Source organism: Amblyomma americanum, chromosome 4 (assembly GCF_052857255.1).
Source record: "Amblyomma americanum isolate KBUSLIRL-KWMA chromosome 4, ASM5285725v1, whole genome shotgun sequence".
In the NCBI taxonomy this organism is placed as follows: Eukaryota; Metazoa; Arthropoda; class Arachnida; order Ixodida; family Ixodidae; genus Amblyomma; species Amblyomma americanum.
In genome coordinates this window covers 176,780,146-176,808,038 of record NC_135500.1, presented here as the reverse complement: position 1 = coordinate 176,808,038, position 27,893 = coordinate 176,780,146, and the positions used below count along the sequence as shown (strand labels likewise).

At 48.3% G+C, this 27,893-nt stretch overlaps 1 protein-coding gene across 2 annotated transcripts; it reads right to left on the bottom strand.

Moving 5' to 3' along the window:
- Positions 1–748: 748 nt before the first annotated feature.
- On the bottom strand, positions 749–27,740 carry LOC144130467 (E3 ubiquitin-protein ligase CCNB1IP1-like). Of its 2 annotated transcripts, XM_077664388.1 has the most exons (9): positions 27,640–27,726; positions 18,220–18,302; positions 18,070–18,085; positions 17,377–17,436; positions 14,251–14,321; positions 12,635–12,812; positions 1,614–1,634; positions 1,351–1,533; positions 749–891 (listed from the first exon to the last, which is right to left on the bottom strand). In XM_077664388.1, the coding sequence occupies exons 2-9, from the start codon at positions 18,280–18,282 to the stop codon at positions 812–814; spliced, it is 672 nt and encodes a 223-aa protein (XP_077520514.1). In that variant the 5' UTR covers positions 18,283–18,302; positions 27,640–27,726; the 3' UTR covers positions 749–811. The 2 variants fall into 2 exon arrangements, with proteins under 2 accessions (XP_077520514.1, XP_077520515.1); XM_077664389.1 differs by lacking the exons at positions 17,377–17,436; positions 18,070–18,085; positions 18,220–18,302 and having other exon boundaries at positions 27,640–27,740.
- Between the last annotated feature and the right edge of the window lie 153 nt (positions 27,741–27,893).

Below are 27,893 nucleotides of genomic sequence, written 5' to 3'. Positions count from 1 at the left end.
CCTCCACCTACGCGATAGGGGTATGACGCGTTGAAGGACATGAGGCGGTAGCGTAATGGTTGAATTCTCATGTACGCAGAAGGGGATTTTATACTTTACATTCGTAGATCCCTGGGAGTCCTCATGCTCCTCCTGGCGCAGTGGTGCAGCGGTTAAGCGATGCGCCTTGTGTAGCCCCGGTTGCTCTTCCAGAGCGACCAGTCATTAACTGCCACTTGCCAGGGTGGGCACTTTGCTCACTATCCGGCGGGCAGGTTGTGATGACGCCTCAAGGACACGTGACCTATAGATGGGGACCAGCTGCCAGAGCCATGTCCGTGATCTTTCACTCACAGTGCCGACGCCGACAACGCCGACACCGGGTTTTTTGGGGAACGGGGCCTTTAACGCTGTCGCTTTTATATCCAAACGGCGCCATGCCTTGTGTAATGTCGAAAAGGAACAACTATAGTTCCTTTTGATAGATAGGTCCAACAAGGCCAGTTATTTTGCTAAGGTAGACGCTCCTGCCCACGAGATGCCATAGCCAAGCTATATTTCGCTGTATCCGGATTACGTCAAAAGGGCTACAACTGGGGCTAGTTGGAAATGCATCATTGAAGGTATTGGAGGGGATTACGTCACTCGTGAGCCGCTGGTTATCAGTGGGCACTTGGCATTTTCGCAAGATCGGTCGTATCGGTATAAGCAACGCCAGAACAGGTGTAATAAAAATATGCGCACGAGGATACATTTGAACAAACGTGCTGAGCACTTTTAATCGGATAATCTCGATTGAACAGAGTGGGTGAAATCCGAGCCGCAGCTTCTTTCAGTGGCGGTCGTAGCACGGTGGCTTGGGCTGCCTCACGGGACGAGGAGGGTTTTGCGCCGGGCGAAGGAAGAACTCTCCTGGGCGAAAAACATATTACCGCCAGGTGAAGCAGGCTGTTGAAGTCTCTGAATGTGGTTTTGTGAAAACGTGAATGAATTATTATCATCTTACAGGGAGTGAATGGGCGGCTGAGTTAGCAAGCGAGCAGGTAGGTGAGGGAGCAGGCGAATGGGTGAGGTGATGCTAGGTGAGTGAGTGAGTGAGTGAGTGAGTGAGTGAGTGAGTGAGTGAGTGAGTGAGTGAGTGAGTGAGTGAGTGAGTGAGTGAGTGAGTGAGTGAGTGAGTGAGTGAGTGAGTGAGTGAGAGAGTGAGTGAGTGAGTATAAGCTAGTGAATAAATGAGCATGTGTTTGAGTGTGTGAGTAGGAGTTAGTGAATGTCCGCATGAGTGAGTGAGTACGAATGAGTGAGCATGTGTGTGAGTAGTGTGAGTGGGTATGAGTGCGAGTATGAGTGAGTGAGGCGCGGCCTACAAACCCTGGTTGTCGGCGGCAAGCAAAGCTTGCAGGTGGTCGAGCGATGGCGCAGCGGCCGCGGCCGGCGTCGCAGGGCCAGCCATGCGGGCGGCCACTGCTGCATCCCCGACGCCCTGCAGCCGCTCCAGCTGAGCGCGCAGCTCCTCGACGCACTGGCGCAGCTTGGCGCGCTCGCGCTCCACACCTGCGACGGGGGACAAACGCGGAGAGATGCATACGCCCCGTCGACGGATTGACGGAGAAGCCACTGCTGCACCCACTTACCCTGCAGCTGCTCCTTCAGCGCTGGAACAAAAAAGAAAAAAGAGTTATAGGGTTAGCTCTTATGGATAGACTTATATGGAAGCGTCAAACTTTTGGGAAAGTGGGTCAGATGTGCTTTGCGACAACTGGCGCAGAAGGAAATGACACGTAGCACATGAAAGGAAGAGACAAACAAGCACCTTGACTCTGTGTGCGCTTTGAAGCAGACTGTGTGTTTTGAGAGATGTCGGCAACGTCCAGCACACCTAAAAACCCAAGCACAGATGTTCGCACGCATGGTAACCGACCTCTACCCCTGACTTTCACTGTATTCGTACCTTTTTGCCATAGCAACTTCCTTTTATACAAAGAAAGCAAAATTATTGCAAACGGGCTGGATCGAGACCTAGCTGGCTTGTAAACGGGCTAAAAATAAAGCAGCGGCGTTGAGCAGGCAGGGAATATTTATAAACTATATTTTTTTCCTATTCCCATTCAGGTCTTTGACTCCACCTTTGCAGTGAGAACTACCTTGTGCCATGGCGCTCTCTGGCCAAAGCTGCTCTTGCACCATAAAAAAAATGATCATCATCAGCAGCAGCGGCAGCAACATGGCTCTGCGACGTCGACGACATCTTCCACACCAATGTCCGCACCAATAACGGGGTGCCAGTACTCTGGGAGACGCTCTTCGGTCTCAGCGCTTGCAGGAAGCGCGAGTTTTTCGACTGCGAGGCGAGTTTACGGCGCCTCCTCATTCGCTCTAACGAGAGCTGCGGTCGCGGTTGTTCGTTGTATCTGACACACACGGCCATTGACCTAGCGCAACACTACGCGACCGTTCCTCGACCTTCCCCCCGCTCATTTAAAACCCCTTTGTTCCTTTCTCATTGCACTTCACATTCCCTTCTTGACGATGCTGGTGCTTCTTTTGGTCTCTCTCTTTTTCTGCGAGGAGCGTCGAGGCCACGTGCTGCAGTCGCCCGTTGAGGCACTCCCCACTCTTCCCACTCTAATCCACAAGACGCCTATTTCCTTCTCCCGCGGTTCTCCGGCGAGTCGTGCCGGTCCATCCAATTCCGGGAGCGGTTTTCTCCTCGTAGTCGAAACCGTCGCCACCAACGGCGGCATCGTCGGCGCCACCACCGCTGGAGCCTTGTGTTCCGGTTACTCCGAAGCACTTGCACAAAAGATCAGTCAGCGCCGCTGCCTCTGTCGTCTTCTCCGCGTGCCGCCTGTACCCTGTCTTCCTTCTCTTCGCCACTGCCTTCTACTTCAGCCGCACAGAGGCTATCCGCTCGACAAGGGAAGTCCGCGCGCACCGCACTCCGTACAACGACCTTCCTCTCAGTACGCACTGCCGGCGCCCCGATAATGAGAGCGCGTCCCGCGACCGCTTCTTTTGCCGACCGGCTTCAAGAAAGGAGAAACATTCATTTTAACGATGTCCTCTCATTTCGTCTTGACAGCGATGCTTCCATCGCCGCATGCAGACGACGCTGCATTGTAGCAGGGCTTGTTTCAGGAAGCCGCTGAGTTCACCTTCGCAGAGATGTCTTTCGCTTGCTGCGCGCAACACCGACCATGCATCCTCCCTACAGAATGGACGCCTAACTTTTGGGTGCGCGCTTTCTTCTTTGTTATGATGCTTAAGGCATTATTATACGCGGATTACCACGTGGTACTGTCCTACAACCGCTAAATAATTTCTAATCGAATTTATTTCTCGTGCGGTATCGGTTTCAACAGCCCTATGATGACTGTGACGTCAAAGTGCCCCGCCTGTGCTGAGGTGCTCCCCGCGCCTCGGAGCTTCGCTGCTCCAGAGCGGGCGGGGCAGAGATTGTCGCGTTCTACGTACGTCACGGAGTGGCTCGATTTGATTGACGTCGCTTTGCACTCCCCGCAGGCGCGCGCTTTTCGAATGGCGCGCGAAATGGCCCGAATTCGTTGCGCCACACTGGCGAGGGTAATCGCTTCTTTTGGAATTCTAAAAACCAATGTGGCTATTACTAACGGCCGACCACGAATCTCTAATTGCAATCGGACGCCTATCGGTAATAGTTAAAACGTTAAGTGTTACAGTTTAGTTAATAGCTTTACCAGTTAACGTGAATCGCCTGCTTTTTGACGTCCGCCAACACTGGCATTTGTATGCCGCAAGAAGCTTCTCTTTACCTCAAAAACCCTATTTTTCAAATTTAGTGGCGGGCTTCCTTGAAACACCTGGCATCGTGGTTTGATGCGTAACAGATGGAAAAAAACACGTGCAATGCGCAAAAAAGGAAGAAAACTGATGCTAATCACTTTTGCACGCCTTGTCCAGTACGCCAATTCCTTCCCCGATAAAGCAATGGAAGGGGTGCTAATGCAGAATTCACCCAGAGCGACGTTTTTTGTGGTTCAATTACGAACCTCGTTATAACAAACAATGTATAACTAAATAATGGATATAACGAAGGAATAACGATTCCCCTTTGGAACCTTGGTGAAACACGGGCTATAACGAAGCCACGGCTATAACGAAGTAATCGCCGAGCCCCTTCAACTTCGTTATAACGAAGTACAACTGTATTTCCCTCGTAAAGCGGTCCTTGCGTTTTTTATAAGTTGTTCGGCGCTGATCGAACATGGGTTTTCAAGCTTTTTAGCGTTCCTTTGTGCATTCGGAGCAAGGAAGCGGCAGGTTTGGCTCTTTGGAATTAGCCAAATCATTTTTGTGCTCCCTGTGTCTGTCATTCAAGCAACACTTTGTTTATTTCACGTACGTTCTTCCACAAGATAGTGGAAGGCCGTAAACCAGTGCTTCAGAGCAGTCTACAAATCTGTTTTGGTGCTTTCTTTTGCATGCATTGCTTAGCTTTGCCACGGGACTACTGATGCGGCTAAGCACCGATATCTTGCACGGAGCGGAAAGGACTACACGGGACTGAGCACGCCGCGCTATTTTCTTTAGGTTGTGCGACAGAGTGTGCATGTATGACATATGACAGCTGTACTTTTCTGTTTCTGTTGGTTTTCTCTGTCACGGCCATGTTCGCCCTTCTGTTATTTCTCATTAAGCGCTCAGCAACAGATAGCTGCATGTGCTTTGGTAGCCTGTCGCCGATAGTCTAGACGATTGTTGGGCGAAACTGTGGCCGAGTAGGTGCTCGCAGGATTTAATTAGGGCGTTGTTGAAAAATGGACTGGCAGTGCCTCTCTTAAATAGTTTTGAATGCGCTGCATGCTGCAGGTGAAATTATAATAGTGGCTTTTTAGAGCGCGGTTTATATGCCCAGCACACGCGGTTGCCACTGAATAGTCTTTGAATCTAAAAAGCGAATTGTTCCACATTCCGAAAGTTAGTGCGTCCGGGTGAGTGGATTAAGACGCTCACAAAAAATGGCGGATGTCTTAAAAACGTCATGCTTGTAAAACACGGAGCTGATGTCGTGCTGCAGGAGTCGGTCGTATTTGGATAAAAAGTAAATCGCTAAGAATCCGATCCCCATCCCATAAATCCGTCCTTGCACAGGATACCGAACTAACTGCTTATATGGTGCTGGTACGCCCAATAATGGAACATGTGAGCGAGGTGTGGGACCCGTAGAGCCACACTTGTGAGAGTACAGGAGCGGGTGCAGCGACCGTGCACTTCGGTTTATCTGTTCCTATTATTGAAGACAAGACTTGGTAACGTCACTTTATACCTCAATACCTCAGCGAATTTGCTCCCTCGTGATTCCTTTCTATGAGTTTATAAACAACTTAGCGCGTATCAGAAAGCAGCAATACATCAGCGAATATGCACAATTTGTATATTCGGGGCAAGCACCGCAGGCACGTAAGAGTTCTAACGTTTTCTGAACAGTGCTATCGGGCTTCCTTCTTCCTGTACACAGTGAGCTACAGCTGCACGGGAGCTACAGATTCGCATCGTGGGCTGGGCTCTGAAGGTCCCCGCGGCCCAAGAGCCGGCCTCCTCTACGGCGCGGCGGCGACGGAGCCGAAAACCGCGGCACCAACGGAGCGGCGCGGTGTTCTAATCGAAACAGGAGCCGGACACTGGCAAACCAGTTGTGGCGGGCGCTCGCTTCTCCCACGTGACTCTACGCCAGTACCTTTTTTTTTTCTCGCGCGTGGAAAAAAAAAAAAAAGCGGCGGCAGGGTCTGAAGGAGATGCCGAACGTGTGGTGAAAGTCGTCTGTCGTCTGCTTGCCTTGCTTTGCTTGACTGTTATCGCAGAAAAAACAATGCGATCTCGCAAGCGATGACAAAAGTTTGAAGTTAGTTGAATAACTTTGCGCGACTCCACAGTTTTTACAGCGAAACACCACGCGTACAGCACCAAGACATATTTATAGGAATACAGCAAGCTACTATTAAAGCGGTGCGCGCACTGCAGTCACATTATTCTGGCCAATATGAACGAAATCGAACATACGCAGGGGGTAATGAACTCTGTTATCGATTTAGGAATGGCTTGCCAGGGCTTGCTAGATTGTTCTTTATACTAACGTTTGAGAATTAGGCTAGCAAAACAGTTTGGAGAATTTTTTACCAGTATCGGCTAATACACATGCAAATTTTCAGATTTTTCTCGATAGCAGAACTCAATGAGTGTCTGAAAGAGATAAATCCGTCGTGCTAGTAACAATCAATACCGGATCGTTTTGCTGACATTCCTGTGTTTTAATGCATTTTATTCTGATATGTATCAGTGTGTACAACCATGTCTACCGCAAATGCTTGTACTTTACAGTTGTGTATTTACTGTGTGTATGTGCTCGAACCAGCCAATGTTTTGTTGAGTAAAGGGATGAATTTCTGGCCCTACGTTTCTCTCTCTCTCTCTCTCCATGTAAATAGAACAGGTGTCCAGCTAAATGTAACCACGTTTCTAACAATTGAAGAAATGTGCTAGGCGTGTAAAATGGGTTTAGTGCTGCTGAGGGTCGTGTGGCCTACTCTGCAGTATCTATTCAAGACAAAACTTCAGTTTCAGTCCAGTGTGCGTATATGACATTGAAGTGACTTTCCCACTTCGCGACTTCATAGCAACAGTTTTAAGTCAGATGACAAGCATATTTTGACTATGGCCAATGCTATGGTGTCTTCAAATTAGACCCGGGTCGTTTCCGAAATGTTGCCCATCCCACCCCCGAAATTTGACCTTCATTGATTTGGACCAAAATCTATTTTCAGGCTAATTTCAATGTGCTCGATACGATGGCAGTCTCTGAATTTGACCTCGGCCGATTTGGACCAACCATAACTGAGCGTGCAACTATAAGTGAGCGTGCCCGACACGATGACCTCCAAATCTGGTCCAGGCCATTGCCAAAATGCTTTCGCTCGACCTTTGGTATAACCATGATTAAACCCTGCCTAACTTTCTTTTTCGCACTGCACAGTCGATTAATAAGTTTAGACTGACTAGCTAGCTTTTTAAATATTAACTTCTTGTTCGCAGCAAGGTACCGTCCGAGCAATTTTTTTCTTCAAGCTCTAAAAGATAGCGCGAGAAATCCAAATACACAACAGTGGTGCTACTTGAGCGCATCAGATGCATATTCGCTTATCGTATATCCCGCGCCCAGTGCAAACACAAAACTAATCGGAGACTCGTTTACCTGGAACACCTCGTATATTGCCAAATGAAATAAAACCGTCATCCGCTCCTGTAATCTAGCCACCCAGCGGCACCGGCCGCCCAATTTGGGGTGGAAACCGGTCCAAAATCATCCCCCTCCGTCGGCTCCGCCGGCGACGGAGGTGACGGAGGAAGCGAAAAACCGGCTGTGAGAATGTGGCCTAGAGCTGCCCAAGAGCCCGTCGCCGTCCTGCTAATCACCCCCCCCCCCCTTCCACACCCTCACCTGATTGATCCACTGTAGTGGTTCATTATGAAAGCCCGAAAGTGCAACCCACAAGCGCTTTGCCCTCTGTACTTACCGTGCATTGGTTTCGTCAGTGCACGGCTATGCTTTGTCGGCTTCATTTTCCACACCACTCAAGCCCGTACCAACAAAGGAGTGTCACAAAGGGTGAAATATGGCCACGGGGCGCTCCTCGTTCTCCGCCCTTCCAGGTAGCGCAGAGCATTTCGACTTCGGGGGAGAGTTCACGGCGCCTCCTCGTTCGCTCTAACCGAATAGTGAGGCCACGGCTTTTCGCTGTATCCGCATGAAACGCAGGGTCGTTGCCCCCAAACATAATTTGACGGTAGCGCTGCCCTCGTTCGTACGTTTGTTGTAAATGCGGCCATTGTATGGGCATCGCCATATTGCTCGCCGGAGTCAGGTGAGCTTTCGGCTGGCGTCACGGGAGGCCATCGCACCGCCCCTGGAGATTGCCCCGAAGACGCATGTGCCGAAGTCCGCGGCAGAGGCGCGGTGAGGCGCGACCTCGAACGTCGATGAAGCTGTCAGCCCTGACTAAAAACCCCTTTCCTTCGAATGGGCGTTTTCCGGCTTCCCCCCCCCCCCCCCCTTTTTTTCTCTCTCACTTTACAGCCAAGCAGCCTAGCCGACGCGCGGGGCCGTTTCCTGCCAAAGCGCTCCTCTCGGCTTGCTTGTTCCTTCTTCCCGTCCAAGCTTTCAGAGTTTCAGCGTTTCGAAGCAAGCGGTTCTTTATTTTTTCGTTTTTTTCGCCATGACGTGACGCATTAGGCGGTGAACGACGTCGTAGTACGCCGTAACGAGAAACTCCCGCCTTCCTCTGCGGTAACGTGGTCTAGCTAGGCCCGCGAGAGGGCATTCACTCCTTCTCATCGGACGGAAGGGTTTAAACGCTTTTCTTTCATTTTTCTTTCTATTTTTCTTTCCGAAACAGCCACCAAGGGTGCCTCCTGAAGACAGGTCCGCTGCCGTCCAGCGACTAAGCTGAAAAAGCGAGTTGAAGGGGGGCTACTTGGTTATGCGTGGCGAATTTACTGCGAAAATAACAGTGAAAGAGACGCACGGAAGACTGTTTCTGCTTGCGCTGTACATCCGCCAGGCTAATACCCGTGTTACACGGGCGTTTTCAACGACAGTTCAGTTAACCGCCAGTTGAGGATTTCAACTGCCGTTGAACTCAACTGGAATCGCCAGCTGTTACACGAGCACTTCGCGTTCAGTTCAGTGAGCACTCTAACCACATGTCCTCGCGTCTAGAGCGAAGTTTAAATAAGAAAAAAAAACAGTGTGCGCATTTCTTTTGTTGTAAATGATCGTAGTGTATATATTCTTTACTATAGTGACAATTATTTTTGTGTACTTTTTGCTTTGCGGTAGAAATTTGCGGGTTCGAAGCACACTGAGCCAAGACAATCCAGTAAGAGGGCAAGTTTTTCGGTCTGTAGGTCGCCATCTTGTCAGTTGGCCGTTCAACTGGGATCCCCGACCACAGTCGAACTCAACTGCCGTTGAGATTTCAACGGCAGTTAGCACTGCCGTGTAACACCGCTAACTGCCGTTCAGTTCAACTGAGAATCAACTGAACTGCCGTTGAAAACGCCCGTGTAACAGGGGTATAAGCTGCTCAGGTGGACTGCTGAGGTGCTACTGCTGAACACGAGATCATGCAGGCTCGTGACCCGACTGCGGCGATCCGGTATTGCTAGGGGTAATGTGTGAAGGTATTCGCGTGCTGTATACTTTCTGTACACGGTCTCATGAGGGGGAACATAATTCGAAACTCCACTGGTTGAGGCGTGCCGTATATCAGAATCAAAATCAGAACTGTATTAGTGATTTTCAGGGCGCTTACAAAAAGTGGCATGTAGATATCACAGCTACAGTTTTCTGATGTGATTACCCATCAGATGTCTTTTGAATACCTGGAACTTCGCGATTACCTTAGCCGCGAGTACAGCATGGCAAAGTTTCTTGAACCAGGTGGCTAAGAGGACACTTTTGTGCATAAGTTTAGCCATGAAATTAATCATGTTCTTTTAAGCGAAGGTATACAGCACAACTATGCAGTAAACTGACTGAGAAATAATTGTACTGTGCTTCGCCTCGGTGCAGCTACTTAAAAACACTTCAAGAATCTACACGATGCAGTGACTGCCTTCCGTTTGTTGCACAAAACAAGTTCATTCAAGCCACCTACCGGCCTCTCCCTCCCCACTTTGTCACCTGCCAACCGTGGCAGGTGGTGCACGCAAGACTACGCCGCCAGACGCCAGACACTTTTTCTTCGTGTTGGGGCTTCTGATGCCAACAAATTAAAGTTACGAACCGATCAGCTTACTGTCCTTTGCTTACAAGGTATTTACTACGTAATCGCTGACAGAATTAGGGCGACCATAGCGACTTCCGACAACCGAAGGATCAGGCTGGCTTTGTCTCCGTAGCTTCTCAATATTTTCGTTAATGACTTTGCTTCTACTATATCTAATTGCATGGTCTTCCAGTACGCCGACGACACTGTCCTTTTTTAGTCATTTACTTTATAATACAGCAATCAACATGCTGCTAAATTATGTCTACAAAGCCACTGAGTGGTTTACGACGTATTCGCTCAAAGTAAATCCTTCAAAAACTAAACTCATTCGTTTCAGCAATCCTTTGAGTACAACAGCGATTGACTGTCCAGTTTTTCTCTATAGCAGTCATTGTTCGCCGTGTTTCTGCTTCCCAGTTGAATATGTGTCCTCAATAAAATACGTTGGAGTGTTCTTTGAATCGAGTATGTCTTGGGAAACGCATCGGGCCCGTGTTTGTAATCGGCTTAGAGATATTGCTTGGTTGCTTTATCATTGTAGAAGCATAGTTCCCTTTGTAGTGGAAAAAAAAAATTGTTGTCGATGCACTTGCTTATGCTATACACTGTTATGGGATTAATTACAATATTCGCTTTTTGTCCACGTCTTTTGCATAACCGTGTTGATTCCTTTTGAAAAAGTATCCTTAAAAGTGTCGCGTACAATTTGCCAGTGGTGTCACCGAGCAATGTTTTTAAATCTGTTTTCCGTCTTTTCACTCCCTTTTCGTCCACACAGTGGTACTACGACATTTCTGATGCTCTGATTTCGAAACTGAGCACGTACCTCAGCACACGCTTTGTTATACGCCTCCCGTTTTTCGTTCCCTCCATGAAAAACCAGATACGGCGAGGCAAGATGCCGCGTGTGTGTGCCTAAAGTTTTCAGTGATTTGCCGATTGAATTTTTTTCGGATACTTCTATAACTGTGATGAAAAATGTACTTTGTTTGGTTTGAATATTTTACGCTTGTATTTCACTGACGTGTGTGTCGGTTCATTCATTTCGCCTGCCAAGAACAGCTGAACTTTTTCTTTTTAAATTGTTTTAGTTTGATGTATTCTGAATGCAAAAAAAAAATGTGCTGCCACGCCGACCTGTCGGATCAAGTACCACAGGCCGCTATTGGCTTAGACGGGCCTGATTAATATTGTATCTATCTATGTGACACAGAGGCGTAGCCAGGAGAAAGGGGTGGGTGTTTCGCTGTCAGAACACCCCTCGAAATTTTCTGAGCGCTGTATCCCCCCCCCCCCCCCCCTCCTCGTTTCGACCTTTTTTTCGCCCATGCTATTTACACACCTCATCGATATATATTGAAATGTAAGAACGAAAATACGAAGAGTGTCGATACATTCATGAGAAGATTGATGTACGTTGTGGAAGTTCTTGAATATGATGAATCAACATTTATTAAGCCCAAAATAACTCGGTGGTGCACACAGGCACCAGACGGGGTGGTTCCCTATTTACGAGACCCATATGTTTCCAGCAGCTCCTGGCCCCTGTCCGTCAGTGCGAGCTGAATCCGTAGGTCGGGGCTGGATAACAAGGTCTTCCATCGCTCAAGGGGTTGGAGATTGGGGGTGTTGGCGGGAAGGGGAGGAGGTTGGGGTCTTGAGTTTTGTGCAGTCTGCCAAGACGTGCGGCAGGGTGCCCTTTTCTCGTTTGCAAAAAGGACAGAACATATCGTGTTCCGCAGGGTACATGCGGCTCATCAGTACGGGATGCGCAATCGATCCCGCCTGCGCTCGACGCAGGATCATCTGTTGTCTGGTGAGTTTCTCTCTTCTTCGCTATCGCACGACGTATGATACTCCTCTTAATTGTAGACACAGTTCACGCAATTCAGCACACCTTTTCACGCCAGCCTACTTTCCTATCATTTGCATTGCCCTCAAATGATCACACACTATCGCGAAAATAAAAATTGCATTTTTTTAAGTGCCTCTGCGGCCGGGCGCAGGCTCACATGTATGGGGTAGAAGTTTTGACAAATGCCATTCGTTCGCATTTGCTGACTTTGTTGTAGAGCAGAAGCTTCTGTGTTGTTGTATATGATGTGGAAATATTGTAAATAGTCACGATTTTTCGTGCGCGTGTTTTTTGTGAGAAATTAAATATTCTTTACGAATCAAGTCCTGGGAATCCTGCGTGCTCTCGTATTCTTATGTCGATATTACAGTGAACGAAACAATTATCCCTTCGGCTTTATTAAAGCAAAAGAAAATTACTAAGTTATTGTTTGGGCACAGGCTCTCTATTTTTTTTTACCGGCGGCGCATAACAGTCCCCTGATATTTGTGGCAATAAAGATATTATTATTATTATTATTATTATTATTATTATTATTATTATTATTATTATTATTATTATTATTATTATTATTATTATTATTATTATTATTATTATTATTATTATTATTATTATTATTTACGATGATGACGATTACAATAGGTCCACATGTGCGATTTGATTCGTTAGTCTAATGTGCTGAGAGGCGCGGCATAATATGAAGTTGATTTAAAGCGAAGGATATATAATTATCATTAACATTATCATCATTGCATCTCACCTCGGTCATGCGTCTAAAGAGAAAAGTGCAGACGATAGGGTTGCCCCCCAAAAGACGTTGAAATAACGTTATTCCCGCTTCGGACTGTTGGTCAATTCTGCTAACTGCCCTTCCTGGTACCGAGTTTGGACACGCACTCTGGTGAGCGTTAGCCTATGTTACCGCCTGTACAGTCGCTTGCGGCCAATTAAGTAGCTTTCAGCAACGGACAAAGTAATGGTGAAAGACTCGTACCGCTGCACTCCCTGGTAGTGCGCTCCACGGCCACCTCCAGCTGCGTGGCCCTCTGGCGGCTGCGCTCGAGCGAGGCCTCCATGGACGCCCCCTGCTGGCTCATCTGGTACGACCAGAAGGCCAGTGCACGGGAGCATGCGTCCATCACCGTCTCCGGGTTGTGGCCGGCCAGCACCATCTGTCGGCAGAGGACGCACGTTCATCTTAGCCACTTAGCTTGTGACCGGAGCGGTTGTCGAGACCTCCGATTGGGGGATCCTCCCATTCGAAAAGAAAATTGAAAGCTTTGAAAAAAAAAATAAAACCAATCGGAATAGGAGTAGTTGTGATTGGCTTTTAATTTGGTTTCATACGAATTTTTAGAGTTTTAATATTTTTTGTATAATTTTACACTGGGTTTGCGCACTCCTTGCGGTTCAACCGCTTTAGCCGTTGAGATGTACAAGTATCCTTGTACTAACAAGGATAAAACACCGGAAACACTACACTACAGCTTTTCTCTGCGTAAAAAGCTTTTACTGCGAAACACAACTGTTCTGCAAAAAAGACTGCTTAACGTAAGCGAGGAAATCGGTCACACAAGGTATCAGACAACGGCAGCGCTCTCCATTGGTGTTCCTTTTTGATCACCAAATATTCTTTCTTTCTGCGTCCCGAAAACTAGTTGGGCTTGATATTTATCTGGCCAGTATTCGCAAGAGCGGCTGTGTCGCGCCAGCTTAACAGTGAAGCCACACCTACCTGTGTTAGGAGAGCAAGCTGCCGGGCTACCTTTGTTAGTGGACGAAAATAATCAAACTTCTATGGAACATTAGTCGTAGATTTCGCATTGTTCAACGACTCTATTGGCTACAGCAACGCGGCTCACCTGAAGGTATGCTCCCACGACATCGTGCAAAATTTCTTGACCGGGCTTCCCGCACATCACAATTGACAATTGAAGGAGGTGCAGCTTTTGATATAGAAAGGTTGTGGAGCTGGATACGAGACGCGAGCCAAGATTGCGGATAGGAGTATGAAACATATATTGGAATGATCAAACGGAAAACCATGAGCTCTCGCGTTATGGCCACTCGAAGCGAGTGGTCGGCCAAATAGGCCGGATCAACTGGAACTTGTGGGAAAACCTGCTCGTGGAGTTTCGCATGAAGACCAAGTTGCAGGGTAATCGTTTACTCCCCCATATAGAAATGACGTTAAAAAAAGTTTTTTTTTCGCGTAAAATATTAATCTGGTTGCCATCTCATGACCATTCTTATGGTGCAAAATACGTTTCTGTTGGCCACCAAAAGTTCTCATCGACTGCAATGTTGCTCGTCCTTGGGCGCAGCCTGTGCTATGCACGTTAAAGCGTCACTCTGCACTACATTTCATATGAGAAAGCTATTACAATGCGTGCAAACCTGTTACGTAATGCGGCACAGATATGGAGTAGAAGGGCCATATATGTTCATCTAGAAATTTTTATCTACACCTTCAGAATTTTCAACAGGCATTCGGTGTGGACTTTTACCCTCTTCACGGCAAATCCCCGTTTTACCTCAATCGACTGCTGCATACTACTACGCAGCTATAAATGGCATTTCCTCGTCATGGACACGTCATATCGTACTCACCTGCCGGAAATGTTCGGGCGGGTCAACGTCCACGCGCACCAGGTCAAACTTGCCCGGCAGCTGAGCCCCGCCTGTCAAAAACGGTGCTGAGGTATGTGGAGAAAGCTCAAAGCACCCACGAGCTGACCACAATCAGCCTGCAGGGCAGCGCGCAACGTATAGCTGAGCAGTGACCTCACACTCGCGTGCGGGTGATCCCACGGGGCCCATAAGTTTTCTACAATTAATTAATTAATTAATTAATTAATTAATAGGTCAGTCAGTCAAAGCTGCCGCAGTGCAGGGCTCCGTAATAATTTCGACCACGTACGCATCTTTAGCATGCTCTGACATCGCACAGCACACGGGCGCCTTTTGCGTTTCGCCTCCATTGTAACGCGGCTGGTGGAAGACACCACTAAATAAAAAAACAAAAAAAATTACTATAGCTTCTCCTTTACCCACATCTACTACCCCTCCCCCTCCCTCCAAGAAATTTAGACACCACGCTAATTTCAATTCCTGGGGAAACGCCTGCGCCCGTGTGCAGCGTGATGTCAGTGCATGTTAAAGAAGCCCAGGTGGATGACACTATTGAGCTGCTCTCCACTGCGACGCCTCTTTCTCTCTTCCTTCTCCATCCGTTCCCCCACGGCGCTGTGCAGGTGTCCACCGCGAGCAATGCTGCGCTCTTGCTTTCGCGATCATCAATATTATTTGTTAGTCGGCTCAAAACAGAACAAAGCTCAATATCATAACGAAGATCGGAAGGAGACCATGTGACACAACGTGTAGATGTTGTGGGCAAGACGTTAGTCATGTTATATTTATTAGTTGTCATAGTTTAAGTTTGCGTACTCAGCTTCTGCGCAACAATTAAGTCACGCTTAAGTAGTTGCTTTCCTGTACATGACACTAGTACAGTAAACTTTCGGTAATTAGACCCCAGTTTATTGGGAAATTCGGATAATTCAGACTGCTGGCTTAGCCCCGGCCAACGCGCATTTAGATTAATGGCGCCGTACGTTCGCTAATACGAACGATACGATACGAACCCCGCACCGGTTAATTCGTGCTGGCTTCCGAAGGGAGACCACGTCCAGGTATGATCAGCGCGGTTAGAGATCGTCGAAATAGCCCTATACTCAAAGCCTGAAGAGTCGCTCGCGGCCCGCGCACCTCTGACAAGGGCGTGCAACGGCAGACGTGAAGATAAACTATAACGGCCCCGTCCCCGAGAGCAAATCGACCGCTTAGTTTCGGTTTCACTTTTCTGAACTTGGCGCCAGTCCGCAGCGACGGCGGCTCGACCAGCCAGCGTCGGTCAGCCAACCGACGGTTCGGACGCTGATTGGCGGTTCGCTCCCCGTCTTTTGTTTTCTTCTCCCCGCTTCAGCGCCGCTGAGAGTCTGCGTCGCTTCCGTCCGCCTGGTTTCGTTCTTTCAACAGTGCGCCAAGACTGCGCGCTAGCTCGTCACGTGCCGTTCGCAGTTCGTCCTGAGAAGCCTCATCACACGCGACGGTGCCGCTTGTCAGGGGGGTCGCGTCGCACCATGAAGGATTCCGGGGAGGCCCCCATGTGTTTGGAGCAGTTTTGTTTCGACAATCCCTACAGCACGCACGCTATAAAATATTGATGAAAACGCGAAAAATACTTCATTGCTGCGCCATTCTTATCCCAAAAGAAAGGTATTCATTGTCCATTCTTTCACCAAATAAGTCTACCGTGATGCAAGCAATTCTTGATAGTTTTATGGGGACGATTCGATAATTAGAACTTTCGGATAATCCGAACGTTTTTCTCGGTCCCTTAAAGTTCGAATTAACGAGCATTTACTGTAATACGGTAGAGCATGCAGTGAACTGCACGTATAAACAGGGGAGAGAATTGTGCCATGCTTTACCGCAGTGCAGTCGTGTAAAAACTTCTGCCTCTGTGTACGAACAAGATGTACGTTTCTTTGCGGTTATGCTCAGGGGACGCCACTTAGTAGCCCCTGGTGTCTGCAGGATAGACGTTCATAATGGCTTGGCATTGATATCGGTGTGGGAACAATAATAAGCTTCCACAAACGGTGTACGCGCTTCGTGCTGGGATATAGGGTCTTAGCATAGCGCTATCCGCATTCCGCTATCGTGACCCGCTTACACAGGGACCCAATTCGCCTGCACAGTGGAACGTGTGCGCCCACACCTGGTCCCTGGGCCATCCTCGTTAAAGCAGATCGCGGTAGCAGGTCACGAATCGCGCTATGTTAAAAGTCTCTAATGAGACAGGGTAAGAAGGTCGTGTTCGGGACCAGATAACGGCAGCTAAAATTTTGGCGACCAGCTAAAGGCGTAGCGAAGAGGTGGCGCCGACAAGGCTGAATAGCTTTCCGGATCACACCTGAGGAATGACGGCTGTCAGCTAAGATCTGAGAGCGATAACATACAGTAGCAGAAACCCTGCAGACCAGCGTGCCACGAAAGCGCGACGGGCAGCTCGTATGGCCTTGCACTTACCGCGCCCTCAGCGGTGCCAATTCTGCCAATAAGCATCCAAATAACGCTTTCAGACGCCAACAAACAACGCTGCTTGGTGCATTTTGCTGTTGCTCTCACTGCAAAGCGCACCGGCGAGGCATTGGAGGACTGAAACCGCCGCCACGCCTCTCATGTGGAATTATCTGGTCGTTTGCCATCGTTTGCTGGCGCAGTTGTTTCGTTCCTCTATAGATGGCGCTCTTGCCAATGGGCGGTTCACTCCGAAAGACGAAGTAGTAGTAGTAAGTGGTTTATTAAAATAATAACAAACAGGAAGGAAAAGAGTTTTGCTAGCCGCGGCATCTGCCATCAAAACTGAAGCACCTGAGCTGGGGCAGCGGAAATAAAGGATAGCAGGCAGAACGGAGAAATGAAATGAAAGAGGTGCGGGAACAGGAAGAGAGGATAGAGGGGAGAGGTAACATACACAAAAAATATTTACACAGTAATAAGTATGCACAGGTTGCGCGCGTGATTAGTTCACGATGAAGCAATAGAAACACACGCACACAACACTTTATGTTCACTACAAAGACCAAGTCAGCACTAGCTTTTCCAGTTCACAGCGAGCGAAAGAAGTCGCAGGCGGGACCGCGCATAGCGGCCTACGGGTGAACTCACATGCCGGGCAGACGGGACGAGCGGCCAGCTCCCGAGAGGCGTCCTCCTCGCAGAACGCGTCTGGGAGAGTCGAGCGAATGCTAAGGAAGCATATATGCCACCACAGAGCTTTCGGGGTAATGGGCAGTTTGCAATGTTATCACTTCCGTTTGGCGCCATGGCCACGTGATCACTGCGACGCTGCAGACAGGTTTTCAATTCCACTTGTGGCATGCACAAGGTTGTGTGGCGCAGCTAGCATAGTAACCGTGCGCTTTTAACTATATTCCTTGCGTACCAGTTTAGGAGTAATTATTCGTTAGCGTCCACACGATCACAGCCTTACGCCTACAAAGGAAATCTCCACGGCTTTCTCAGGAGCTTAGCAACTGAATAAAAGCTGGTCCTGGTTCGGATTCGAACCCACGACCACCTCCTGCCCGAGGAAGTCGCTCCACCATCTAAGCTAACCAGGACGGCTAGCAGATGTTAGTGCGAGGTCAAATCGATCAACTACTCGAAGCGGGAAGGGTGTCAGCCACAAGGCTAAACACCTCAGAGCTGCTGCGCTTGGGAGGATGCTAATGAGTAATTACTGCCTTATTGAAATCTATTTCACAATGGGGGTTTATTGTATAGACATTGGACTAATGTCATCTCGTATGTAACGTCGCAGCTGCCAGTGCTTTTTAGAACACACTACGAAAAGGATACGAGAACAAGAAGTAACCTGAAAAGCAAAACGAGAGCGGTTTTCAGCGCCAATAGAAAAAAACAACAACAAAACAAATAGGCTTTCGTCATACACAGCATGCTTCCCGACACGGGTCGTGAAAACAGATTGCCTTAAGGTATACGACAGACCCAAGCAACAGTAGTCAGCTTCTTCCGGCATTTGGCCAGGTTACACGTCAGCACAGGTGCCATGTTCTAACCAAGTAGTGTCCCTGAAATATAGACGGAGAGATGCACTGCGTAATCATGGTTACAGCGCTCGTCACGTAATCGCGTAATTTCCGTCGAAAGCGCATGGCCCAGCTCCTGCCCTTCAGTTTTTAGAAGCAGTTTCTTTTTCCTCACATTTTATACCGCATTCCCTTTATCGTTATTGTGCTAGAGACCATGATGGAGCCATAACTAACGCCTCCTCTTTGCCTGCTTAAACTTAACCCTTTGGCACACCATTTTTCAAAATTTTTATCAGATGAAATATTTTCCCGACTAAACAGCATACTGAGGCTTTAAGAAAGACAATTCGCTAGTCTGACAGCACAAAATATTGCCGGTTTCGTTTTTGCCAGGGATGTGCAAACTTTCTTACAAGCTTGGTGTCATAATTTATGAAAAAAAAAATCTAAATGCCGCTATTCATCCGGCAAACACAAAAAGGATCATAGAAGTAATCGATATTTCGAAGGTGCACGTTACGTTTTAAATTGTCTAATGGTGGCGAAATATGCTGCACAGATATGACGAACAGCGTGCTACCCCGCTTAATGTTTCGCGAAATACTATTTACTGCGTTCACTATATGGAGTAAAAGCCAGCTTATCTGCCCCATTCCGGTTTCCACCTTTACTCCTCCTATCACCACGCTGGCTCCCAATCTTCGTAACCTCCTTCTCCCGTCCAACGTGGCCCCGTCCTGCATGCCGGTTATCGTCACGCGGCCCCGCAGCGCCATTCCCCTCTCTTTGATAGCCAGGGTGTGGCCTACACGGATGCCTCTTTCGTGGGCCCTCGAGGTTCCCGCTGTGTACCATTACCACCTCCTTCACCTCGCGCCTGAAGCCCACACGAGCGGGCCGTAGCTCCGCCCTCCGGACGCACTGTCCCTCGATGTCGTCGCCATTCCTCATACCCTCCAGTCATCCGCCCTCCTATACCTTATCTCTGGGAGTACACGGTCGATTCCGACTTCCAAGCCGCTATCCTCCACATACAGAACCGCACCCTACCCCCAGTCACTCCGATAGGAGGTTGAACGAGTAGTCTCCGCACTGTTTTCCTCCGCTGGGTCCCTGGGCATTCAGGGATTGACGGGAATGAGCTAGCCCATCAACTCTCCCGCGGCACTCTTTGCCGGGCACGGCTGACCCCCTGGCCCAGGGCCTCGGAGGACGGTGGAAGACTCTCACTGCGTCGCACCATCAATGAGGTAGGCCTACCTCGAGCTCCGCCTCGACAAATGTCTCTGCCCTCGCTCACCGTGCCGGAGGCTCCCCTTCTTCGGCACTTCCAAATGAACGCAGCCATCACCCCCTCCCGCCTCTTTCTCTATAGCTATCAATCGGACCCCTCCTATCCCAACTGCCCCCCTGCCTGTGCGGACCTATCCCATTGCCTGTTCTATTGCCCGGCAGCACAGCAGCAGTGTTGTAGGCGTTACCGAAAAAAAAAGTAGCTAAATACGTTACGCTAAAAAAAGGGACGCGTTACCGCCCCACGTTAGCTACAAAAAAAGGTAGTGAGTTACCGTTACCGACAAAAAAGAACCGCACGTTACTTTGCCGTTACTTCATGCCATAAATTTTAATAGTGCGTCTTCGCCTTAAGAACTCACGATTATTTTATAAAGCTCACATTTCACATAAAAGTTCTAGTCCAAACAACGATTTTACGCGAAAAGCTTAGCAATGTTAATTGCCTGTAGAGTTACATGTAATGACTTCTAACTCTGTGGCACTTGGTGAAGCCATTTTCTGGACGTGACATTAAACGCAAAGTGACACTTCATCAATTATAACTTCACAAAGAAAACATCGCTGAACTCTCAACAAACTTACAGTATTTCTGAAAAATGTGATCTTCCAAAATGCTCGGCATGCTTCCACTCTTTAGAGAGGTGTGTGTGTGTGAGGGGTTTGGGAAGGGGAGGTAGGTATGTGAATGCGTGTTCGTGCACGAGTTTCGTGCTTTATGGCTATTCTGACGTTTTCTTCTAGTTAGGTGCGTCGTCAAGGGCAGGTGTTTTCTGGCATGGATGCGAGCCAAAAAGGGTCGTTGCAAGAGCACCTGTACATTTTGTTTATTTGCAACATCACTTTAGGTGCTCTGCAAAATTTTTTCTAAAAAAGGTTCTAACCTAACCAATCAGATAACCTTCGCTTGGTTACTTCTAACCTCTTAAAATCCACTTTCCCTTCACTATCCCTGAGCCCCAACGCCTTGGGTAAGTCAGCCCCGCTGCTTTCCACTGTAGGGTGAAGCCCTTTACAGAAAAGTATCAAGTGTTCAGCCGTTTCCTCCTCCTCTCCGCACGCAATGCACAAAGTGTCTATCTCCTGGTACCTGACTCTATACGTCTTAGTCTGCAAAACTCCAGTCCTGGCCTCAAACAACAACGAACTTCCCCCACAATTATCATAGATATTTTCTTTGACAATTTCCTATTTATAGGTCCGGTATGTTCCCAGTGCCGATTTCGTCAGCATCCCTGTTTTCCACAGAGTTCTCTCTGTTTCTTTAACCTTTTTCTTAACCGATAATTGCTGATTTGCCCCCTTACTGCTGTCCAAATATTTGCTTGTCAATTTTCTAGTTCGCTTTCTCCAGTGAACGGGAAGAACAGCGCCGACTGGTAGCCAAGGCTGTCGATGCCCTTATGGCCGATTAAATGTCTTACACTACTTTGCGAGATGAAGGATGCAAAAATCACCTGAAACAAAGAAACACTGCCAGGTTCAACCCAATTTTAGAAAGAGCTGCGAGTTCGCTTCGTACACGGTTGTGTAGACAGTTAATCGTGCGGCTAACCAGAAACTGAAGTCCGTTCCCAGTGGCCGTGGTGCCTTGGATGTTCGGAAGACGCAGCTGGCGCCAGCCATATCACAACGCACCTAAGCTCGAGCGAGACTTGAAAGAAAAGCTCTCGAGCAGTGAATGCGATTGATGCGGAGAGGAATGCGTTAGCATGTGGGCCCTGATTTCGTGAGCGCACTGACTCGTGGCGATTCCTTTGCGCAGTGACGCAAACTAGCTCGTGCGCCACGTATATGTGGCGCCCTCTGTGCTCTGCTGCGCAAACTAATGCCACAGCGCGAGACGTGCGAGACTAATGCCACAGCGCGAGAACAGTCCACCCAGTTGTTGGCGGTTGAAGACGCCACATCTAGATAATGTGACGAAGCAAACAAAGGCGCCGGCACTGGCTAATCCTTTGGCACGCGTTTCGCCGTCGAAATACTGGCGGATGTGCAGAGACTGGAATCGCTTCCGAGAATCCTGCTGACCCATGCGGCCTGCCGAAGAACGCGTAGCTGATTTTATTTCGCAACCAACGTCCAGGGCAAGGTGAAACATTCGCGGAGGACGAACGGTCCCGCCCCGGATTTGAATGCGAATGTTATTTAAGCGCGGAGTTTACATTAGGAGAAGGCATGATGAGCTAATAAACGAGAGTAAACTTTTCTTTGTCCCAAGCGGGTCTTCAAGGCACGGCCCAAAAGACTGTCGCATCTCAGAATGAAGCACGGCGGGTAAGGGAGAAGAGGTTTTTCTAAGCTTAACTGGATGTTTCATTAAGACTGTTTGAATACAGCTGAACCTCGATATAACGAAGTTGAAGGGGACCGGTGATTACTTCGTTACAACCGTAGCTTCGTTATAGCCCGTGTTGACCGAGCTTCCAAGGGGAATCTTCATTCCTTAGTTATATCCATTACCTCGTTATAAACCGTATCGTTATAACGAGGTTCGAGTGTATTTCAATTTTTTTTACAGCTGGTTAATCAGCATCGTCGGTGGTGTCGTCATAACACTAACCGGTGCTGACTGGTTTAAACACTTTCGCCAGTGGTGACCTCATAGAGGGAAAGATAGAATAGGTGCAGCCCGTCACGCTGATCGGTTTGAAAAGCTCTCGCCATTACAGAGTCGTCGTCACAGAGAAGCTGTGCAGTGCAACCTCGTTAACTCGACCCACACTAATTCGGAAATCCAGATAATTCGGATTGCCGACGCGGTCCCGGCAAACGCCCATGTAAGTCTATGACGTCAGACGCCCGTTAATTCAGACGCAGCTGGGCTCACGCCGATTAATTCGGACGCGCTGCCGACCACGAGGGCCGTGTTGCAGTATGAATGGCGCATCAAGCGATCGTCCAGATATCCCGCTGCATGTCCAACATGGCACGTCAGAGAGGTGCCCCCGCAACTCTGACGCGCACGGAATGGCAGGCGTGACGACGTCCGCAAGACCGTCAACGAAAATTTGTGCGAACGCATAGTTTCGGTTTCCCTTTCCTGAGTTTCGCCCCAGACCGCGGCGATGGCGGCCCGGCGATGCGTCAGCCACATCATTACAGCCATGATTACAGTGAACACAGCATGGAGCTCAATGTCGGCCAGCTATAGCTAAGTACATTTTGCGCAGTTTCGGACATTTAAGTGATGCATCGTTGGTGTCATTTTTTTTTTTCACCAGAGAGCGTGTCGCCGTGTTTCCTCGTTTCGGTCCCCGCGCGTTTTTTTTTTCTCCTTATTTCGTTCTTCCCGTGCCCCACTCGCTGTTCGTAGTCTGTGCGGTGGAGCCCCATTCACACCGCCGCTTGTCAGAAGGCTCCACTGCTACCGCGTCGCTCCGTAAATGAGTTCACGGAGGCCTGTACCATTTTGTAGCAGTTCTGCTTCGACGTCACCGACGTGCACGCAGTAGGGCATTTAACTGAACTGAGAAAAATCGTCGTTGCCGCGGTAATTTAATCTCATAAGCAAACAACCCTCGCCCAGGTTTTCACTGAATAAGTTTAAGGTGATGAACGTTCTCGGGCAGCTTTTTGCGTTACCATAAGGGTAAACGTCCGATCAGTTTTAAGTTTAAAGGCCGTTTTTTTTTTTCGGCATAGTAATGTCACTGGCAGCGCACATCAGAAAAATGGATGAGAGGTGTTTACTACAGTGTACGAAGCTGGCTAACTAAAATGTAATAGTTTTCTTTTAATAATTACAGTTAGGCGCCATATCATAATCCGAGATTTGTAGTCCATTGTATCGGACGAAAGCAGCGCGAAAAAGACCTACCCGCCACGGTGGCTTAGTGTTTAGGCGCTCGGCTACTGAGCCGGTGTACCCGGTTTCGAACCCGACCACTGCGGTCGCGTTTCGATGAAGGCGAAACGTTAAAGGCGCCCATGTGCTGTGAGATGTCAGTTCATTGATATTATCCCCAGTTCGTTGATATTATTCCCGGCCCTCCACTATGACACCTCTTTCTATCTTTCTTCATCCCCCCCCCCCTCGTTCCTTCCCTCATGGCGCGGTTCAGGTGTCTACCGAGAAGTGAAACAGTTACTGCGCCATTTGCTTCCCTTGACAACAATTCTCACATTTTTATTTCAAGGCGTAAAAAAGGAGCCAGGTTAATAATAATCATTGGTTTTTTGGGGAAAGGAAATGGCGCAGTATCTGTCTCATATATCGTTGGACACCTGAACCGCGCCGTAAGGGAAGGGATAAGAGAGGGAGTGAAAGAAGAAAGAAAGAATTAGGTGCCGTAGTGGAGGGCTCCGGAAAAATTTCGACCACCTGGGGATCTTTAATGTGCGCTGACATCGCACAGCACACGGGCGCCTTAGCGTTTTTCCTCCATAAAAACGCAGCCGCCGCGGTCGGGTTCGAACCCGGGAACTCCGGATCAGTAGTCGAGCACCCTAACCACTGAGCCACCGCGGCGGGTAGGAGCCAGGTTAGGAGCTGGAATCGGAAGTAATAACAATAATTGGTTTTTGGGGAAAGAAAATGGCGCAGTATCTGTCTCATATATCGTTGGACACCCGAACCGCGCCGTAAGGGAAGGGATAAAGGAGGGAGTGAAAGAAGAAAGGAAGAGGAGATGCCGTAGTGGAGGGCTCCGGAATAATTTCGACCACCTGGGGATCTTTAACGTGCACTGACATCGCACGGGCGCCTTAGCGTTTTTCCTCCATGAAAACGCAGCCGTCGCGGTCGGGTTCGAACCCGGGAACTCCGGAATTGGAAGTGCTGTTTTCATTTCCTGCAAGCGCGCATGTCCCGATCCATGGTCGGTCCTTCCCGTGCTCTCTTTTTCAATATGCCAAGGAAAGAACTCAGGAGAGGCGTGTACGTCACAAATTTTGAAGCCGCTCCCCCCTGCTTCTACCCCCTACTTAGCCGCAGTTTTGGTGCGCATGCGCAGCAGGCATTGCAGCAGACGATGTCACTTCTCCTGAGTTTTCCTTCCTTCCTCCGTGCTCCCGCCAGTCCTGGCGGCGGGACGCGGCTGCGCGCGCTCCTCAGCCGCGCGGTTTTTGCGCGCGTGCAGGTCCGAAATTTATCGCGCTGCAGTGCTGACAGGACTCGTGTTTTCAAAAATATGCAATCTGATATGGCTATTGCGGCAATCTACGAGGCTATATTTTCGAGGAGGCGCCTAGCTTTATAGTTAAAAATATAACAAAGATTTTAGTTATACCCCTGTCACACGGGCACTTGTAAGGCCTTAGAAATTAAGGTCGTTTGCCCCAAAGGCGCGTGACGCGCATCTACACGGCAAAGCGTCGAGACCTTTGCGGTAAAGTTCTGTAGCAATAAAGGCGGCCGTCAGCGGCCTTAAAGTTGCTTAAAGGAGCAACCCAGACGGCAGCGCCAGCTAGCGAGCTCAAAGAATAAAAAATTGACGCAATTTTTAGTTTTGAAACCGTAAAAAATATCTAATTTATCTTATTCAATGGTTAATTTTGCGTTACAGTGCACTTAACCGCAGAGGAGGCTATGGCTAAAGACATCCACACTGCTAAGAAAGGACTTGAACGCTTTTCAGCAGCCGCATCGACACACACCTGCTTGCGCATCTCGCTTTGCTGTTTTTTCTTCGTTTGCTCTTTGTTGAGTGCGTGTTTTGAGTTTGCTTGTGTGCACAAGGACACAAGCAACAAAGCACGCTTCTCGAACCCAACGAGGAGCCGAACGGAAAAGTGCGCCTACCGTGGTCGGACCGAGAACGATGAAAAAAAAAAAAGAAACTTTGTTTCAAAATATCCGTTTCTCACCGTCAGAACGCTCGTTTATTATCTTGATAGCTACTTTTTCCAACATAAACGAATGCACTCTTAGCTGAAGTGCTACCGTCTGCTTTAATTTCATAATGTTACTAGCGCCGCTTCGCACACAGCGGTGACTTTTGGCATTCACGGAGGCTGCGTTCTAGCTCCTTTGGATTTGCCGTGTAGCAGCGTCGCTGCTCCTTTTCGGTTTTCCTCCTTTAGTGCAATAAGACAACTTTACGGCAAAGGCCGAGAAGAAGTCCCGTGTGACAGGGGTATTAGCCAGCTCCTGATGTTCTGCGTCAGTGACAATACTATGTCGAAGAAAATGTCTTTTTGAGTCGAAAAAATCATTTTCAAATATAAAATATTACGCACTTCAATGAAACAGACTACTCAACTCAGAGCGCGGGAGCGGTTGATCGATCTCTCTACTTCTTGCCCTCGACCTCCCAAACCGGGTGCACGGGCAACCTGTCGACACGCTGGAGCAAAACAAAAAGAAATAAAAACGCGTACTTTTCGCTGCGTAAGCAAGGGTGTGACATTCCCGTAGAGCCAATGGGGACGATTTTGAAATGCGACGGTGGCGGTGCCTGGGAGTTGGCGGTAAAAACATAAATTGCTCAAAACTTTGCTCGCTATGCTTGCGCCGGTCGCTGTCGTCTGCTGCCACTGCGCTGCAGCGTTGCCCGCGGCGGCACTGGCGGCGCAGACGCGTTGTGTCATTGACTCCAGCCGCGTTTGCTGCCAGATACCAGGATCGCTGCAATCGTTCCGACCGTGGCGACACTTATGGCGCGGACGCGCAACTTGCAACATGCCACAGCACTGGCGTAAGTGCAGTCCTTCTAAGTACACCCCAACTCCACATGCGCTTTTAAACCAAAAGTCTGGAGGGAAGCGGAGTTTAAACGCGTAAGATAAAATTAGCAGAGGTTGTACGCACACTTTGTAATATAGTGCGATACACTTAACAGCTCGTAAGCTCGCATCAGGTCGTATTAACTACCAGCCGTTAAGAGAGCGCTCTATACGTATTTGTCTTTGGTGTCGCGGAAACTGAAAAACTACTTCCACCCATGTAGCGCACAAACGTTATAGCAAGGCTACTTTTTGTTTTGGTCAAACTTTAATACGTGAATGTCGTTTTTTTCTGATGTTTATGAAGCGTACCTGACAAATAAACGTTGGACTAAATCTTTCCTAAGTGTAAACATTCAAACAACATGTATACAACTTTTGATAAAATGGTATTAAGTCTACAATACCAGGCATCCGCCAGTTGTGATATCACACAACTTTAACCAGCAATCTGAAAGAAGCAGGAGCAACGAGGGCGATATTCACAACAATACAGCACAACTATATACATATATACTCAACTCATGCACTCATCTTCTAACAGATACAACGGACTCAGGTTTACAGCGGAGCCAGCCTTGAGGGTGTCCCATATGTGATAGTGGCGAATGGGCAAAATGGAGTTTTCTTATTAAATTTTGGAGCTGCGCAACCAATTTTCTATGCCAGGCACCATATCTGACATATATGCGTAATTGCTATGTTCTGCCAATTGAGAACATGTATGATTATTGTATGAACAGTGGCAAAAGTTCTGAGGCCCAATGCCTACCTAAATTAGTAATGTTTTTAAAGTTACGCTTTTAATATTAAAATAACATTTAGAATCACACGCATTAGCACAGTATGTTTACTTAAACATTAAACCAATGTTTACAACGTGTAATGTTATATTAATTTTAACACTGCCGTAACGTTCAGGTGTATTGTGTAACAATACTATAATTTACGCAACAATCTTATAACAAAAATATCAATGTTCGGTGCTGCCTGGGCATATAATTAACCAGTGTCAATGTCGAAGTAAACGTAGACTGCCAGTGCATGGCTTTCGATCGTTAACCCTAACCAAATGTTAAGGGCATTGCGTTCACGAGACCACCTACGGTACAGGTCGATGTTGAAAATACCTGTTCATTTAAATTCGTGCCCCACCTGGCCAGTATTTCTAAGCCAGCGGTCTGCTTTCTTTCGGAGAAGCGAGGAGGTTAGGCATCAGTTCTTTCCTTCCTCCAATTAAGGAGCAATTCGCATGGCAACATGGAGAAATGTGCATGTCAATCCCCCTCGCCCTTAAAATATGGTCGATGTCTTAAAGCGGCAGTTTCACTTTCAGTTTCACTTCCTCCTCACCACAACCCGCATGCGCAAATGTCAACCTCTTCGAAAAAATTCTGGCTGCTTTACTGGTACTTACAAATTTCGTCAGAGCCCCGCTTTGCACTGGCGTCCTTGCTCATGAAATGAAGGCTCCACCACCACGAAACGTGCGTCTGTGTTCCCGGACTGCGTCAGATCGAGACACGATGAGCAAAACTGCTATATCACAGAGAAGCATGAGGTCCAGTGTGGTCATCATGCCATAAAAATTGCGCAGTTTACCAAGTTGTTGGCCTAAATTAGGACGCCTAAATTACCTAAATGCTTAAAAGTCGACAAAACTAATATTAT

Coding starts and splice junctions, on each gene's coding strand:
- LOC144130467 (XM_077664388.1), bottom strand. CDS start 18,282: ATGGCACCTGTGCTGACGTGTAACCTGGCCAAATGCCGGAAGAAGCTG. Junction 14,322..17,376: donor TCGTCCCGTCTGCCCGGCAT/GTGAGTTCACCC, acceptor CGTTTTTGACAG/GCGGGGCTCAGCTGCCGGGC. Junction 12,813..14,250: donor CGCCCGAACATTTCCGGCAG/GTGAGTACGATA, acceptor CTCTGCCGACAG/ATGGTGCTGGCCGGCCACAA.